Source organism: Histomonas meleagridis (genome assembly GCF_020186115.1).
Source record: "Histomonas meleagridis strain 2922-C6/04-10x chromosome Unknown contig_20, whole genome shotgun sequence".
In the NCBI taxonomy this organism is placed as follows: Eukaryota; Parabasalia; order Tritrichomonadida; family Dientamoebidae; genus Histomonas; species Histomonas meleagridis.
This window is the reverse complement of record NW_027150805.1, coordinates 1,650,745-1,667,416: the sequence shown is the minus strand read 5'-3', so window position 1 is coordinate 1,667,416 and position 16,672 is coordinate 1,650,745. Positions and strand designations below refer to the sequence as shown.

Below are 16,672 nucleotides of genomic sequence, written 5' to 3'. Positions count from 1 at the left end.
AGATATTAATATATACAACATATTATTACAGCTTGTCTATGAAACGATCAAAACCGCTGATTTTTCAAACAAACATATTCAATTCATATGCCGAACAAATTACGTAGAAGTTATGAGTAAAGCTCACAATCGATCGACTAACCGAAAACTTAATACAAAATCGAATCAAAACGTAATTAAATATTTTCGCTATTTTTATTCTCCCTTATCTAGCGGTGCCTCGAAGAAATCAGTTGGTGGAATTTCGAACATTGTAGCTCTTTCAGTTAAGTTAATTGTTCCTATCGCCTTTTCCATTTGTTTTTTCATTTCTTCAAAATTCTCTACAATATTTTGATGTAATTCATTATATTGTGCACTTTTCACTATATAATGTACTTGTAATGCGAAGTTTACAGCCTTTAATTGATCTGCGAATGCGTCCTTTAATTTTTGTGCATTTAATTGATTAATTTTTTCTAATCTTAAGTCGCTTTCCAAGAACAATTCTTGAAAGATCTTTGTACCACCATTTACAGCTGCGTTTACGATACCATTTTGTAACATTGAGAAAGACGAAACAGCAACTGCGTTAAATTTCAACTTAAATCGGATACATCTCCAATACATACAAGCCTTTTGCATTAATTCCAAAGTCTTTTGATTTGTATCATAAATAGCGCATTCTATTGGTGACATAACTTTCACAGGAGAAGTCTTTATCACTGTTGAACGTCTAGCAATCCCTTGTAAAGGCATTTCAGTATTATACGTGATAACATTTCGATGCCATTCAGCAAATTCACCATAATTCCCTTCACGTTTAATACGGATTGGAGTTTCACTATAAAACTCTTGAATATTACAACAACTTTTAACCATTAAAGTACTTTGAGGCATATAACAATCGAAATTATCTAAATCTTTTGGCTTTAAATTAAACACATAAATATAATATAAATTTGGATCCTTTAAATCTTCATCAGAAGGAGGTTTAGGATCGACTTTAGCTTCAGGGAATTTATCCTTTAAATCTCTCATCATTTGATCATTCATAAAGAAACCATTTCTTCGATAAACGAAAGTTTTATCTTTGAAATAAGTATCGAATTTAGAACCATAAAACTTAACGCCATAAAATCGATTTAATATATTACGTTCTTGATTACATATTAAATCATAACATTTACTTTCTAATTCATATACTTCTGATATTTTAATTTGATTTTCTTCATAATCTTGATAATACTTTAATAATTCTTCTAATACTTCTAAAGCCTTTTCATAAAACTCTGATTCTATATATAATTCGACAGCTTTATGTAATATTAATCTTTTACGTTCTCGTTTCTCTTGTTCTGGGAATCCATGACCTTCAGATACATGTTCTCGATCATCCCATTTTAATATTTTACTACATTCGATTAAAGCTTCAGCTGCTTCAACTTTATTCCCTAAGTTAATATGTAATTCATATAATTTAGAAGCAAAATGTGGGAATAATTGAAAGTCATTATTATTACGACATGAATTTAATACTGAAATAATAGCTGTGGTACGTTCATCTTCATATTGTCTTTGATTAGGATATCGACCTAAATCATAAATATATTGTGCAAATAAATTCAAATTATTAAAGAATAAATCTGAACCTTGTTTCTTAACTTTAGGTTTAGTTTGATCAAATAATGTAATTAAATCTAAAAGTTTCTCATTCTCACTATTACTAATAGCATCCATTGCATGGATACAAGCATTAACAGATCGAGAGAAATTACGACGATCATTATAATCATTTTCTAATATTAATTGGAAACTATCTATAACACTTGAACGTGTTTGTGAATCTTCTTGATTAATATAAAAATGGAATAATGGTAAAAAGACATCAGAACTAAATTTACTTCGAGACATAGATTTCATTAATTTTGGTAATATTGATGCAATTGGTCCTAAATTAGGACAATAAATTTGTTGGAAGAAGTTTTGATCACATTTATCTAATGACATATTAAATCGTAAGAATTCATTAAAGAATGCTGCAATGATTTCAATTAATTTATCTAATGTACTTTGTACAAAATCAAATTCAGGCATTTGAGAAAATGATATTAAATTAGTAAATACAGTAGAACAAACATAAAATAAATAAGTTGGAGGATTTGATTTAACTACAGTTAATACTATATTTAATAATGAATTATAAGTAGTAATTTTATCTTTTGATTTTAAGATGGTATTTTTAATTATATTTAACTTTGAAAAATATAAAAATAATATTAAGAAGTTAAAATCTTCTTTGTTTTGTATGATATCTTCTAAAAAATGTGCTAATGGTGTTATAGCATTTTGGAAACATGAAGAAGTTGATTTTAATAAGAAAAATATATTTTGAATTATTGGGAATATAAATTGTTGAAAGTTTCCTTGATTTAATTCTATCAAATCTTTAATAATCATTGGTAATAATTGTTTCCGATTTATTTCTTCTGAAAAGAATTGAGCTTCTACAGAACCACTAATTAATCTTAACTTATTAGCACGTGTTTGTTTAACTATATCATCATTAGTATCAGATTTAAATGCATTAGCATTAAAGAAATCAATGACTAATTTAATACGTTCATTTTGTTGGAAATAACCTAAAGCTATATCACATAACATTGGAAATGATCGAGCTACAAATGATTTAAAGACAATCATAGTTTTATCTTCAATTGACATTAATATACCTAATCTTTGAAAGATGATTTTAACTGATTCTTTAAATTGATTTTCATTTTTGATTTCAGTATTCATCTTTAATGAAGCAGAAATGATTGATAAAATATGGAATAAACATCGACAACATATTTTACAATCACCTAATGAATATTCATCACCATTATTATTATTCTTATTATCAGAACTTGAAGGTAATGCATCTGCAATATATTTCATGAATAATGTATGTAAATTAGATAAAACAGTATTATTCGGATTAAATTGGGTTTCAATAAATCCATCGAAAAATGATTTAAATAATTGTGACTTACTTTGATCAATTTCATATAAAGTTTTAACAAAGAAATTAGTCGAAAATTGTTCAAGTTTTGGATTCTTTGATATCATCATTTCCGCTAAATTTATAAATATTCGATTCATAAATATTGATAATGTAACTTGTTCAATATCTTTAGGTGTTTCAACATTATCTTCTTCAAGTTCTTGTACATGATCTTTCCAATGTAATATCTTATAAATTGTTGGGTTCTTAGTGAAATCAGTTGATACAGAAGTAATTGATATATTTAAATCACCACCAGTACCAGTTGATTTAGTCTTTGTATTAATGAATTGATTAATATAATCTTCTGGTGTCATTACTTGTGCAGTAGGTTTATTTAATGTTAATTTCTTATCTTTTGATTCATTTAATGTATTATCATTATTTAATAATGATTCAATAGCATATGATGAAAGATGTACTTGACCTTTATTAGGTCGTTGTACTTCAAATATCATTATCCATTTAGATAAATCGGAATTCTTATCTAATTTAATTGCAGCTATTTCATCAATTTTCATATCAGTCGAACCTTTTTGAACTACACTTGGAAAGACACTTGGATCTGATGTATGTTCGAAACAATTTATATATTCCTTTTTTTCAATATCTAATACACGTAATACGACACGTGTTTTCTTTAATTTAGTTTTATGATGTAATAAATGTATTCGGACATATGTATAATTAGCATCTAATGAAGTAGAAATGTTTTGTGGTATACTTAAAGTTGGTATTACATTACTTTCTGTTACATTCTTAGCTTTATCAATATACTCAAGAAAATTAACTTGGACACTTAAAGGAGAAATATCATTTTCACCAAATGTTGAATTAAGAATTGCATCGACTGAATCTATTTGTGAGATTTCATTCATCGAATGAAATTGTAATTGTAAATGTTGGTCAGCACTTGTATGGAAATCTTTTGGTGGTTGTAACATCGATGCTGCAATTCCTTTATATTCATATAAATCGGGGATTCCTTCGCCTGGTTTCGTGATACCAAATGCTCGACATACAATTGCGGTCGATGAAAAATTATTCTTCTCAATGTTAATGAATTTAAGCGTTTGTTTCTCTTCGCAATTCGCTGGTAAAAATATGTCGGCTGGCGCACTTAAAACTTCATTCTTTTGCTTATCATATAATCGAAAACAAAGTCGAAGTTCAGTGTTAAATGTATACGTGAAACTTAACGTGACTTCTAGCTGCGATGTATACGCTGATTTGGTCTTATTTATATCTTTGGACGAATCAGATGAAAATAACGATTTGGTAGTAGTGTGCGTAGTAATGACATTACCGAATTGATCGCGTTGGAACTGTGTAAGTCCAAGTGCTGAACGAAGATCATCGATAGATAATGCTAATTGAACACGCGTCGATTCTGTTGGTGGATAACATGACTGAACTTTCTTGACAAGGTCGAGTATGTGCATATCGTTTTCGTTGGGACTTTTGGTTGGGAAATAAGTTTTGAAAATGTAATCAAATAAATATTGAACTTCTACGCCCAGAAGGCTGAAGTTGTCTTGTGGGTTCTGACTTGCGATTTGAAGACATTGAATGGGACAGATACCGACACATGATGTCTCGAGATTTTTACACTTGACCCATCTGCCGTTTTTCTCGGTGATTTCCAATCGGTCACCAGTTAAAACCTTTAGGTGTTCGTCTTGGGCAGGGGTAAACGGGTGAATCGCTGTTGCTTTCTCTTCATATTTAGTCCACGACATTTTTGTGTTTTTAGAACTGTTTTGAAATTTGATTGGTTTATTGAATAAAGAGGGAGTGCCCCAAACATTCTGTGGATTACCCGGATTCGAATGCTTTACTCCGAAAAACAAAAAATGGAACAAAGCCATCGTCAAAAAAAAAGTTTTCGTTTATAAAAGAAATTAAATCTTTGAATACGATTTCTGTTTTTATATACTTTGATGTGAAAAAAAAAATGAAAAATTCATTCGATGAATAATTTCTTTTGACATTTTTTCAAATTGAAAAATTCGATTCTTGAAGGATTTTTGAATCAAAAAACATTGCATATCCTTATGTGACTTTCTTTGGATACTCTTTTTATTTTAAATTTGTGTTTTATTTGATTTATTGTGATCATAATCTTTAAATTTTGTTTAATCGATTTTTGTTATAATTTTGTTTTATAATGTTTTTCGTGGTTTAAATGTTTTCATGTAATTTGTTTTGATATCATTAAAATAATAACTTATTAAATTAATATGTGAAAAATCTGAATGTTGGATGTGATGTGTTGTAAAATAAAACCGTTTTATGCCCGCTTGCAAGCGGTTTTGATCGCTCTGGGGAACGTTAATATCTTTTACCGTTTCAAATGGCGATTCGATTTAGATTTGTTCGCCATAAAATTCCTACAAGTAATCCGTTCTGGCACTATGGAATCCAATTCAAATGGAAACGTTACTTTAATCCTCCATGGGCTACAATTTATCATTTATTAGAATTATTTATTCTTCTCTTTTTCTATTTTAAAATTATCGAACCAACAGTTTACTATTACTTTATGCATCGACAAGTTTTTGTAGAATCTTTTTATTATGACACAGAAGATGATGAAAGTGCTATTTCAACGATTGATTATGTTACAGATTATTTTGATACACTTTATGATAATTTTTACAATATCCTTAATAACTCTTTTCTTAACATAAGTTTAACTCCTAGATCAGAGGATATTTTATGTGAAATTGATTGGATTAATGGAACAAAAACAATAGGTCCTATACCTGATGACCTTGATCTTGGTTTTTTCACTCATATCACTAACATTAAACTTTCCCTTGATTTACGTACCATTTCCAATGCAAAAGCTACAACTGGATGTACAAGATGGTTAATTGAAACCAATTTTTTTTCTAAAAAAGGCCTTAGCTTTTTTGCAGCGAAATCATCAACGAAAAGCCAACATTGTAACCTTTCAGTGTTTTATGATGGTTTTTCTCATCATTCGTTTGAAGGCTTTCCTTTACAAAAAGTGCCAAATAAACAATTCAAAAAAATTAACCGCCAGAAACCGCTCCAAAGAAACAAAAAGAAACAAACAAAAAAGACAAATTTCTTTAAAAAACCTTCTAATGGTGTCGTTGCTAAAGGGAAAAGAGAACATCTTCACCTTGCTGTAGATTCAGATATTCCATTATTTTCAAAATATGATATCCAAATGTACCGATTCACTTACTGGTTCTCACTTGAGCTTATCATCTTATCTATTTTGCACTTTATTCTCCTTCTTATCAAGCTTTATCAATGTTTCAAAACTCATCAACAAATGGTTAAGAGTACACCTGAGTACCGTCATCTTAACACTAAAGATCAGTATCACTTTTCTATTGGGTATTGGCGGACAATTGATCTCATTTCCACAATCTTTACAATTTCATCATCAATTTATCTTTTTTCTGACTCCCTTGTTATGACACAATTTCCATCTCAGGTCAGCATAGAATTCATTTCTGTTACAACATTCTTTTCGTTTGTCCGATTAAATCAATGGTTTGGATCCTATCTTCCATTTTATCAGCTCATTGTCATCCTTCGTGAAGCTGCAATGCGCCTTGTTTACCTTGTCATTGGTATTCTTCCAATTGTAACTGGACTTTCACTATTTGGAATATTTACATTTGGATTCATCGATGACTCCTTCGAAACTTTCAGATACCTGGTACAGCGCATGATCACCAGTGGTATGGGTGATTCGATCGATGATTTCTTCATAATTATTGATGATGGTACAAATCGTGTTGCATGGCTTGGATTCTTTTATGTAGGAGTGATCACCGCAGCAGGAATGTGGATCGTGTTCACATCTTGTATAGCGACAGTTGCTTATATACATCAAGTTCATATTGTCTCAAGGGATTCATACTGGGAATCGTCATACGATACAGAATCTGAGTCAGAAATTGAATGAAATTTCATCCACAAAGGCGGTTAAGCCGATCAATAGTTTTAGAAACTTCAACGGTTTTGTTGTTTGTAAAAATTAAGTAATATGTATAAGTTATCTTATTTAGATATTTGTGTTAGTAAAATGATTTAATTGCAAACATTGTCATATCTTGTTTTATTCATGAATTAGTTATCTTAAAAAAGCTTCTTTTAAAGTAATAATAAGAAAACATTTAAAGAATCTTTAACAGTGCATTACGTATTTTTCAAAAATTTAAAAAACTTTATATTCTTATTTATTACTCAGATGTGATTATTTCTTTAATATCTGCTGTATACACTGGAATCAATGTGCTTCCTGGGGTTCGAAGAAAGATTGCGGCAACCTTTTCTTTGCCAATCTTTTCGAATATTGCATCTATCACGGCAACCGAGTTATCTGCAACATCATCCGCATTCCACGATAACCTTCCAACAGCAGACGCAAATTTATAACCCTTAGGTAATGTTGCTGTTGTGCATTCCAAAACTTGTTGAATAGGTTTAAGAACATCTTCACCATCTGGAAAATCAACTAGAACAGGTAGCTTCTTTTTCGCGAAGAAATCAGCTCCAATAGAATCTCCTAATATATATCCTATTCTTCGATCAGCAACAAAAACACTTGTTTCTTTAATAACATTACGTCTTTCATATGCACTGTTGAATCTTTTCTTCCATTTTGTTATTGAATATACCTTTAAAGGGAATGGAGGAAGTGCTTCTTTAAATTTTTCCTTCCATTCTTCTTGTGGATCTTTTGTGATAACTCTAACCGGTAATAACGAATTAATATGAAGAGAATGTGGAATTTCAATTGTTATTGGAAATGGTGATGTATAATTTAATGGTTCCCAAAGTTGAAAAATAAGTGTAACATTCGGATCTTCTGGGATAAGTTCTTCTTCATCTTTACGTTCTAGTGTTTGTAGGGCACTGAACCCTTTGTGAATCTGTTCATAAAGAGCACACATCGATGATTTTGTAAACGATTCAAATAAATCTTGGTCGAGGAAAAGTGTCAAGTCACATCACATCCAGTTAACGGTTTCAATTTTCGAAATGAAAAAATAAATTTACCTTTATTTATTATGAATATTACTCAACAATTATATTAAAATATAACATTAATCATGCATGTATATTATATATCGAAGAGCTCCAAAGTTAAAAACCATATTAGGAGTTTCATCCAAGATTTAAGTAGAAGACAGTAAATGAATCAAACTTCATCTTAACAAATAGTAATATTATGATGTGTCATGAATAATTTATTTTTCTCTTTTGTTAATTAACGACTACGTTATCCTCGATCATTTCATTGTTGGCATATGGGCAACATTGTGCTCCTTGAGCATATGTTTGTTCCTCATTGAAATAAGGGTTATTATTAGTTTTGATCTGTTGGAATAGTTACAGCTGATTCACCAGTTGTCTCCTGTTGAGGTGACATGCGAGCTCTTTCAATGGAATTTTCTGTTGGATCAGGGCAACAACAATATTCCTCGCTCGGACACCTAAAGTATGCTGTCTGACAGCAACATGATGGCTACCCACAATAAAGGTAATCTTAGGAAGCGTAACAGCATTTTGGAAAACAAGTGCAATATTTCCAGCCATTACATAACCAACACTGATCAACACAATTTCCTTCACAGCACGGGCATGTAAGCCACCTATTTGAATCAGGACATTTACAATGAATAATTGTATTAAAAAATTTGGAAGTCAAGATAATGTGAATTAACAAGAACATCAAAGGTGTGAAGCATATAGTGAATGCCACAATAGTTAGAACCCGTGCACACATAGGAATGCCAATCAGATCCATACTATAAATCTATAGAAAGAAAATTTTATTGTGAAATCAAGAGAAACAATATTTTCTTGTGAGGTGTCCAGTTTCATAAATTTCAATAACTTTTGTAAATAAATAACTATTTGACTACTTACTTAAAGAAAATGTTCTTGATTTTAATAATTAAAGTGATTTTATACTTTATTGAGTGTTTGTTCGAATATTAAAAAATAAAAAAATATTATTTGGAATTTTTTAAAATTATTTTATAATACATTTTTTAATGCAATTAAAAAGAGTTATCAATATAATTTAAAACAGTACTAATGGAAGTATCTTCAAATGTACAGATTTATTTTATTTAATATTTATATTAATATTTTAATATTTCAAAATAATATTTGGAAATTATTTAAATTATTTAAAACAGCACTTATTTTGGCATATGGAAATGGTCATACAGAAATAGTTAAATTACTTCTTGAACAAAAGGGAATTGATATTAATATCAAAGGCATATATTTGTTTTATTTGATAATCATTTTAATAATTTAGAACTTCAAAGTATTATTTGGTAATTCAAAATAATATTTGGAAATTATTTTAATTATTTAAAACAGCACTTATTTATGCATCTGAAAAAGGTCATACAGAAATAGTTAAATTACTTCTTGAACAAGAAGGAATTGATATTAATGCTAAAAATATTTATCTGTTTTATTTACATAGTCATTTTGTTGGAAGCACTAATCTCACGGCAAATATTTGTACTGTTTCTCTCCACACCTTTCGATGAATCCTTTCTTCTCAAGATCTTTAATACAGTTTAAAAATTTTACGGTTCCAGGTTCAAAACTCAAAACTTTAAGAACTTTGTTGTATAAATCACTTAACGGCAAGACCTTGAACACTTTTAGCTTTGTGATAATTTCGCAAAGCATTTGATTATTTTGAATGTATTCAATGTTTGATTCTAATGAAGCTCTTTCCTTTTCTATCTTTGAAGCATTTAGTTCAGGTAACTCAAGCACACCATCTTTGTTAGTAATGATTTGTGGGTTATCATTCATTTGATAATAATTATTTTCATCTTGAACAATGAGGAAGCATGACTCCTTTGACATTAGTAAAGCCAATTCATCCCTGAGCTCATCTTCACTAATTCCAGTTTCATGCGCTAATTCGCTAAGTGTTTTTCCTCCGTTTTGTGCCGACAGCAGAATAACCGCCTGATTGCCATTCATTTTGCAGGGCACCCCGCATATTTGACCAAAAACCATTGAAAGTTTTGAGGACCAATTGATCACCTTCCTTTGATTTTTCTGATTTTGGAAATAAATTTCAGAAAATTTTTCCATATCGTTTCTCACAAAATCGGGGAAGTTCACCTTGTCAAATGATGTGTTCGGAAAAACTTCAGACGATAAAATAACCGCTTGAAAATTTTCTCCATCAAAATTCACTTCTTTGGATATGACCAAATCCTTTAAAATCATTTCAAGTCGATTCGTGTAATCAGGTCCTGCGATTTTCTTGAACACTTTCACCAACTTTTTTTCACGATCAATGTTAAATGGGATCCAAGAAAATATTCTTTTTATCAGCAAATATGAATAAGCAGATTCGAAAGTACTTTTAGATCTACTTAGTTTTAGGAACTCTCTATCAGATTTAGTTATTGGTTGACATTTATCCATATGAATAGCAAAAAGTTTTGCTAAATGATCTGACTTCGGCAAAAAGCTTTGGCTAAATGATTTAGTTAATATTTTAGAGATAATATCATTACCAGGGAATATTTCATTAATAAATTTGTATGAATGGTAATATCCCCTAATAATTTCTGTTATGTCATCTGTTTCAAGAAGTTTCTTTGAATACTGTACGTAATAATTTGCGAGGTTTTCATGGAATAAATGTCGAATTGAATCATCATCGAAGAATTGATATATGTTTTGTATGACATTACCATTTTGTGCTTCTAAGTTTTCACAGAATTCATTTCCAAATATTAACGAAACATTAGATTCTAAACATGTTTGACGAATAATCATCATCACCAATTTATAAGTACTTTGTTTGACGCCAACATCAATGAGTTCTTTTTCTTTGGTAAGCGAATGATTTAACCATTCGATGAACGGTAAAAGTGTAAGTTCTTGACTAATTGACGAATAATAATCTTTGGATTGATCACAGATCATAGGCTCTATAAGTTCATCATAAAAACCTAAGTGATCAAAGAAGTCAATTGCTGTTTTGATGAAAGTTTTTGATGTATTTTCCTCACATCGAAATATATTAATCTCAAGTTGAATTTGTGTTAAAATATGATCAATACATTCCTTGTTTTCTTGGAGGCTATGTCTGAGGATACTATAAATTAAGTCATTAAGAGATAAATTGCCTTCAACACGTTTTGCATAAATATATCCACGATCAAGATAACTAAATATTCGGCGAAGATAATTCATTTTCTGCTCAAAAATTTGTATTAAATTTGAAATTCCATTTAGATCCAAGTCACTGCTTATGGTTGTAATAAAGTTATTTACAATTTCTTGTAATTGAGGAATTAAAAGATCATAAAGTGATTTAGGATTTTGAATGCGACAGTAACGTTCAGCTTCTTGATATAGCTTTGCACAATTAATAGATGATATTCCATTTTCAAAAAGAGAATCAATTCCTTGTGATAACTCAGACCATATGCTGGAAGCCATCTCATTAATTGTGGCAATGTCTAAGTTGCTTGAAGGAATTGTAATATGCTTGGTATTTTGATTCACATGAGATTTCACAATAACAAGACCTTGTTTAGTTTCGCGATTTATTTCTTCGATTGTAGGCATTTGTTTTGGAGGTTTTGTGACAAAAAAATCGATCGAAATATTTGGCGCATTTCTCTTCATCAAACAGTGAATTGACTAAGTTTGTTCGCATCAAAAAGTTTTTGATGAGAAAAATCTCTTTCATTTAGAATGATTAAATTTAATTTTTTTGACATTTTAATATATTATTTACAAAAATTTGGAAATTATTATGTATGACAAAAATAAAAATGTTGATAAATACATTTCAATTGAAATAATAAAATTAGCTCGAATATGTATTCTTCATGAATTTTTATAATCAATCACAAAGATTTTTTGGTTAATTTTCCCGGTGCATAAATTTTTTTGTTCTTATAAAATTATTTTTTGACGTTTAGAACATGTTGACAAAGTTTTCAATTTTGTTGACAAAAACATCAAATGTCTTCTTCAACAACAACAGATAATACCATTAACCATGCGACAATTGACGAGCTAAAAAAGGAGCTAGAGGTACTAAAAAAAGAAAGACAAAAATCTATCGAAAATTGTGAATTTAGTAAAACCAGAGCAATCGATTGTCACATAGATAGACTTAAAAAACAGATAGAAACAACAACACAAGACAATAAATCAATTGAAAATGAGCTTCAGTTCCAACTTAAAAAGGAAGAAATTCAATTACATGCTACAAATTATCTTAAAGCTGCTCGGGAGGCTGTTTTTGAAATTAAACGCGAATACCAGCAAAGGAAGATTTATCTTCACCAAGTTCACACAGAAGAATTGATAAAATTTGCGAATAATTATTCAGCTGCTCTTGAACTTGAAGTTAACAGAAATGATCCCACAAGTGCACATCTAAAAAAGCAAGCTCAGTACAATGCAAAAGCACGGAATTATAGCGAAGCAGAGAGATTATACAATGAATCTGTTGAAAGCAGATCGAAATCATCGGCAAAGCGTCAAGAAGACCTACAACGCGCGTTCGAAAAGAACAAAGAAGTCATTGAGCAACGGCATCGTAGAGAAGATCAGTTATGCGAAGAAAAAGAGAAAAAAGCGCTTGAATTAGAATATGCAAACTTTGATAAAGTCATTGCCAAGCTTGAATGCGTGTTAAAAAAGGCGGCGCTTAACTTAGGATTGAAGCTCACAGACAATGATTTGTTATTTTTAAAACAGTACAAAATCGATGAAGATTTTCCGACAATTATTAACACTCCAAAAAAGGTGCCTACACCTAAAAGAACCCCTACTAGAAGCCCAAAGACTCCTCGTTCTACAAATGTTGCAAGGAGCTTCAGTGGGTTGTTTTCGCTGTCATCAAATTAAAGATTTTATAATGTCACTTTTCTTCAACCATTCAAAATCGGTTTAAGACGTTTACTTGAATTTGATGATCAAATTCTTTTAACTCCATTAACGGTCAACCACTCTGTGTTCCTTTGTGACTCTCAATTTTTTTTTCTAATTGTAAAACATCATGCTTCGAATTTTTCGATGTATTTTTTGTTCTTCACTTTAATATAATATCGTACATTCCAGATACATTCTATGTCAGTTAATATCATTTTTGTATAATGCTATAAGAAATTATAAGGGTGCCCATAATTTCTACATACAAATATTTGAGGCTCAAAATGGCAAAATTCTATATATGACCATTTATAAAGCCCTTTTCACAAATATTTAGGAAATCCCTATTTTGAGCTTAAGAATTTTGTGGGCTTAAGGAGATGCTATACTTAGAACATTATAAATAATTCCAAAATTAAAAAAAAAAAATCTATAATAAGGAAAGTTGGTTGCCCCTGTCGGTTCAAGGAGAGTGTAAGCGAAAAATTCCACAATGGGATTTTTATATAACTCGAAAATATCAATAAACATAGAGATTAAACCTTATACCACATGTCTTTAAGTGAATTCATTCGTATATTTTTTGGATATTTTTATTTTTTGATTTCAAATATGAATTCATATTTTGCTTACAAAAAGTTAACATTGAACACAAAAAGTCAACTCGAAAACCGCATTAAAAAATTGAAAACAACACGTAATACAAATACTAGCACAAAATATTCGATTCAAATTTTCCCAACACATTTAATATTATTGCATGCAAATTGGTATTTAATGCATTTTCATTACAAAGAAATACATTTGATATTTACTTAAATTTTTTAAAAACACTTCAAAAAAAAGAAGAAGAAATTAATCAAAATATCGGTGGTAATCTAATATCAATTTTTATTAAGTATATATCTGGAATCACTACACAAGAATCTTATTATGTGATAGCACAAATGATTGAACAAAATTTAATTGATTTAAATATCACCAAAAAAATTCAATCATTATTCAAACTTAATCATTATTTAGTTTGTATATTCAAACTAATAGAAATCAATATGGCTTTGAAGATACTTTTTTCAAAAATTATGAAGAATTATCGAAGAATGATTGGGAGCTTCATAAGCAATTAATTAAAGAAGGACATAATTTGAATGAAATTGCGAAAATAATTCGAAATGATGAAATCGAAAAACTTCAAGAAATGTCATCACAAACAAACTTTGACTTTAACCAAACTATTGAACCATCACTCTATGAAAGATGTTCATTTATTAATCAAGAAAATGTTACATTAATTGATTATGCAGCATTTTTTTCTTCAATTAAATGTTTTAAATATTTACTTATGAATGGAGCAAATGTAAACAATACAGGTAAATATGCAGTTTCAGGTGGAAATGTAGAAATCATTCATTTATGTGAACAAAATCATTCAACATTTGATGGTGCATATGAAGCAGCAATTCAATTTCATAAAAATGATATCTTTAAATATATTTATGAAAATAAATTAGAAAAAACACAATCAATACCAAAAATGTCTAAAGATAAAACAAATGATTTGATAAGTTTTTGTATTAAAAAAGATAATTATGAAATTTTAGCATTTTTAGAAGAAAAAGGAATTAATGTTAATGCTGATAATATAAATAAATCAGCAAGAAATGGAAATTTATTTCTCTTGAAATATTTCCTCCAAAATAATCAAATTCCAAAAAATATTTTGCCATTTGCTTCAGAATCAGGAAATATTGAACTTGTGAAATATGTTTTCGAACAAAAAGGAATTGATGTTAATACAAAAACTATTCGTTTGAATAATTTAAATTATGTTTTAATAATTTGGAATATATTCTAATAATTTGAAACAGCACTTCATATTGCAGTTAGAAATAATAATATAGAAATAGTAAAATTACTTTTAGATAAAGAAGGAATCGATGTGAATGCAAAAGATATTCATTTGAATAATTTTGGATTTGTTTTAATAATTTGAAACAGCACTTCATATAGCAGTTAGAAATAATAATATAGAAATAGTAAAACTACTTTTAGATAAAGGAATTGATGTTAATGCAAAAACTATTCATTTGAATAATTTAGAATTTGTTTTATTAATTTGTAATATGTTTTAATAATTTGGAAATTATTTTAGTAATTTTATACAGCAATTCAAATCGCACAACAAAATAGTTATACCATAATAGAAAATTTACTTCGTGAAAAAGGTGCAAAAGAAAATTCTAATTCAGAATCTTCTTCTATGAATGTCACTTCTTGGCTTTCGATAAATACTGAAAATAGTTTTACAGAACAAAATCAACTCGAATTTCAAGTGTATAAAGAAGACAATAAAAAGGAAAATTTCAAAACAAAAGTTAACATCAGCACACAAACTACTGAAATTCATCAAATTCACAAAATACATTGTAATATTTTACTTTTGAAGACATATACTCATGGAAGTACTTGTAAAAAATGTCAACCAAAATAGATCATAACAACATAACTCTGGATAATTTTTTTTTTATTGTCAGTTATAATTACTGTAATTATATTCGATGTCTGCAAGAGTTCTAAAGATGTTTCTTATTTAATAATAACGTAATAAGTTATTACACATCATCTGCTAGAAGAAAAAGAAATCAATGAGATCCATCACAATTTTATAAAAGTTAAATTTAATAACATATGGCTCATTTAATGCTTTAGAAAACGAAGCACAATTTCTAGAATAAATTTTTCTTTATAAAAAAAAAATCAATGAATATCATTTTTATTTGTTATATTTCTATTAATCTCTTTGTCTTTTGTATAATATATATATATATATATATATTGTTATACATATTGATCAGTTAGCAAATTATTGCATGTAAAAAATTTACAACATTATCGATTAAAGAAATATTATATTTTTGACCATCCATGAAAGAATATCTTTTGTAATACGATACATTTATATGTCAACAATATTGTTTAATTAAAATTATAACCATTTTGTTATGAATTTTCTTGTAATTCTTTTCATCGTTTTTAAGAATTTTTTATATTTAACTCATGAATTATTCTCCAAATTTTTTTATGTGTAATTTACATTTATTTCCATCGAAATTAATAGAAAAAGTAACACAAATTGAACTTAAATAATATTATCAAAATTTAATTTATCCTTTAAAATTGAAATATATTCAAGATCAAATGGTAAAAATCGAACATCTGAAAAGTCATAAAGAAATAGTTAATTTACTTCTTGCACAAAAAGGAATTGATATTAATGAAAAAGATATTTATTCTTTTTTTCGAAATATATTATAATAATTTGATATTTCTAATCATTTAAAAATATTAGAAAAATACCTAAATTATTTATCACATCACTTATTTGTGCATCTGATAAAAATCATACATAAATAGCTAAATTTAAGTCGATTAATAAAAAAAATTGAAAAGACCAAGAATTACAAAGCAATTTTTGAACGTATCAGATTTTTCGATTCTGTGCAAAAATTTCCAAAATTTCAGAATTTCGATGTGAAGAATGATCGTTAATGAATAAAACAGCAAACTCATCTGAAAACCCCTCAATACTTCGCTGATTATTACATAGGGAATAAATACATTTGTAATATAATCATAAAATATCATTTTTTCACGTATGGAGGATTTGATATTAAAATTTTCATATCAATTCCATTTCTTATATCTGTACGA

At 28.5% G+C, this 16,672-nt stretch overlaps 5 protein-coding genes across 5 annotated transcripts; 2 read left to right on the top strand and 3 right to left on the bottom strand.

The window, feature by feature from the left end:
* Positions 1–195: 195 nt before the first annotated feature.
* Positions 196–4,764, bottom strand: GO595_003064 (SH3 domain containing protein; the record flags this gene model as incomplete). The annotated part of the gene is made up of 2 exons (XM_067916043.1): positions 196–1,699; positions 2,513–4,764. The coding sequence occupies 2 exons, from the start codon at positions 4,762–4,764 to the stop codon at positions 196–198; spliced, it is 3,756 nt and encodes a 1,251-aa protein (XP_067776865.1).
* Positions 4,765–6,332: 1,568 nt separating this feature from the next.
* Positions 6,333–6,974, top strand: GO595_003063 (uncharacterized protein; the record flags this gene model as incomplete). The annotated part of the gene is made up of 1 exon (XM_067916042.1): positions 6,333–6,974. The coding sequence occupies one exon, from the start codon at positions 6,333–6,335 to the stop codon at positions 6,972–6,974; it is 642 nt and encodes a 213-aa protein (XP_067776864.1).
* Positions 6,975–7,251: 277 nt separating this feature from the next.
* Positions 7,252–7,965, bottom strand: GO595_003062 (ribosomal protein L1; the record flags this gene model as incomplete). Its single annotated transcript, XM_067916041.1, has 1 exon — positions 7,252–7,965. The coding sequence occupies one exon, from the start codon at positions 7,963–7,965 to the stop codon at positions 7,252–7,254; it is 714 nt and encodes a 237-aa protein (XP_067776863.1).
* Positions 7,966–9,541: 1,576 nt separating this feature from the next.
* Positions 9,542–10,033, bottom strand: GO595_003061 (Cullin family protein; the record flags this gene model as incomplete). The annotated part of the gene is made up of 1 exon (XM_067916040.1): positions 9,542–10,033. One exon carries the CDS (start codon positions 10,031–10,033, stop codon positions 9,542–9,544), a length of 492 nt encoding a protein of 163 aa, XP_067776862.1.
* A 2,010-nt stretch (positions 10,034–12,043) lies between these two features.
* On the top strand, positions 12,044–12,937 carry GO595_003060 (uncharacterized protein; the record flags this gene model as incomplete). Its single annotated transcript, XM_067916039.1, has 1 exon — positions 12,044–12,937. The coding sequence occupies one exon, from the start codon at positions 12,044–12,046 to the stop codon at positions 12,935–12,937; it is 894 nt and encodes a 297-aa protein (XP_067776861.1).
* Between the last annotated feature and the right edge of the window lie 3,735 nt (positions 12,938–16,672).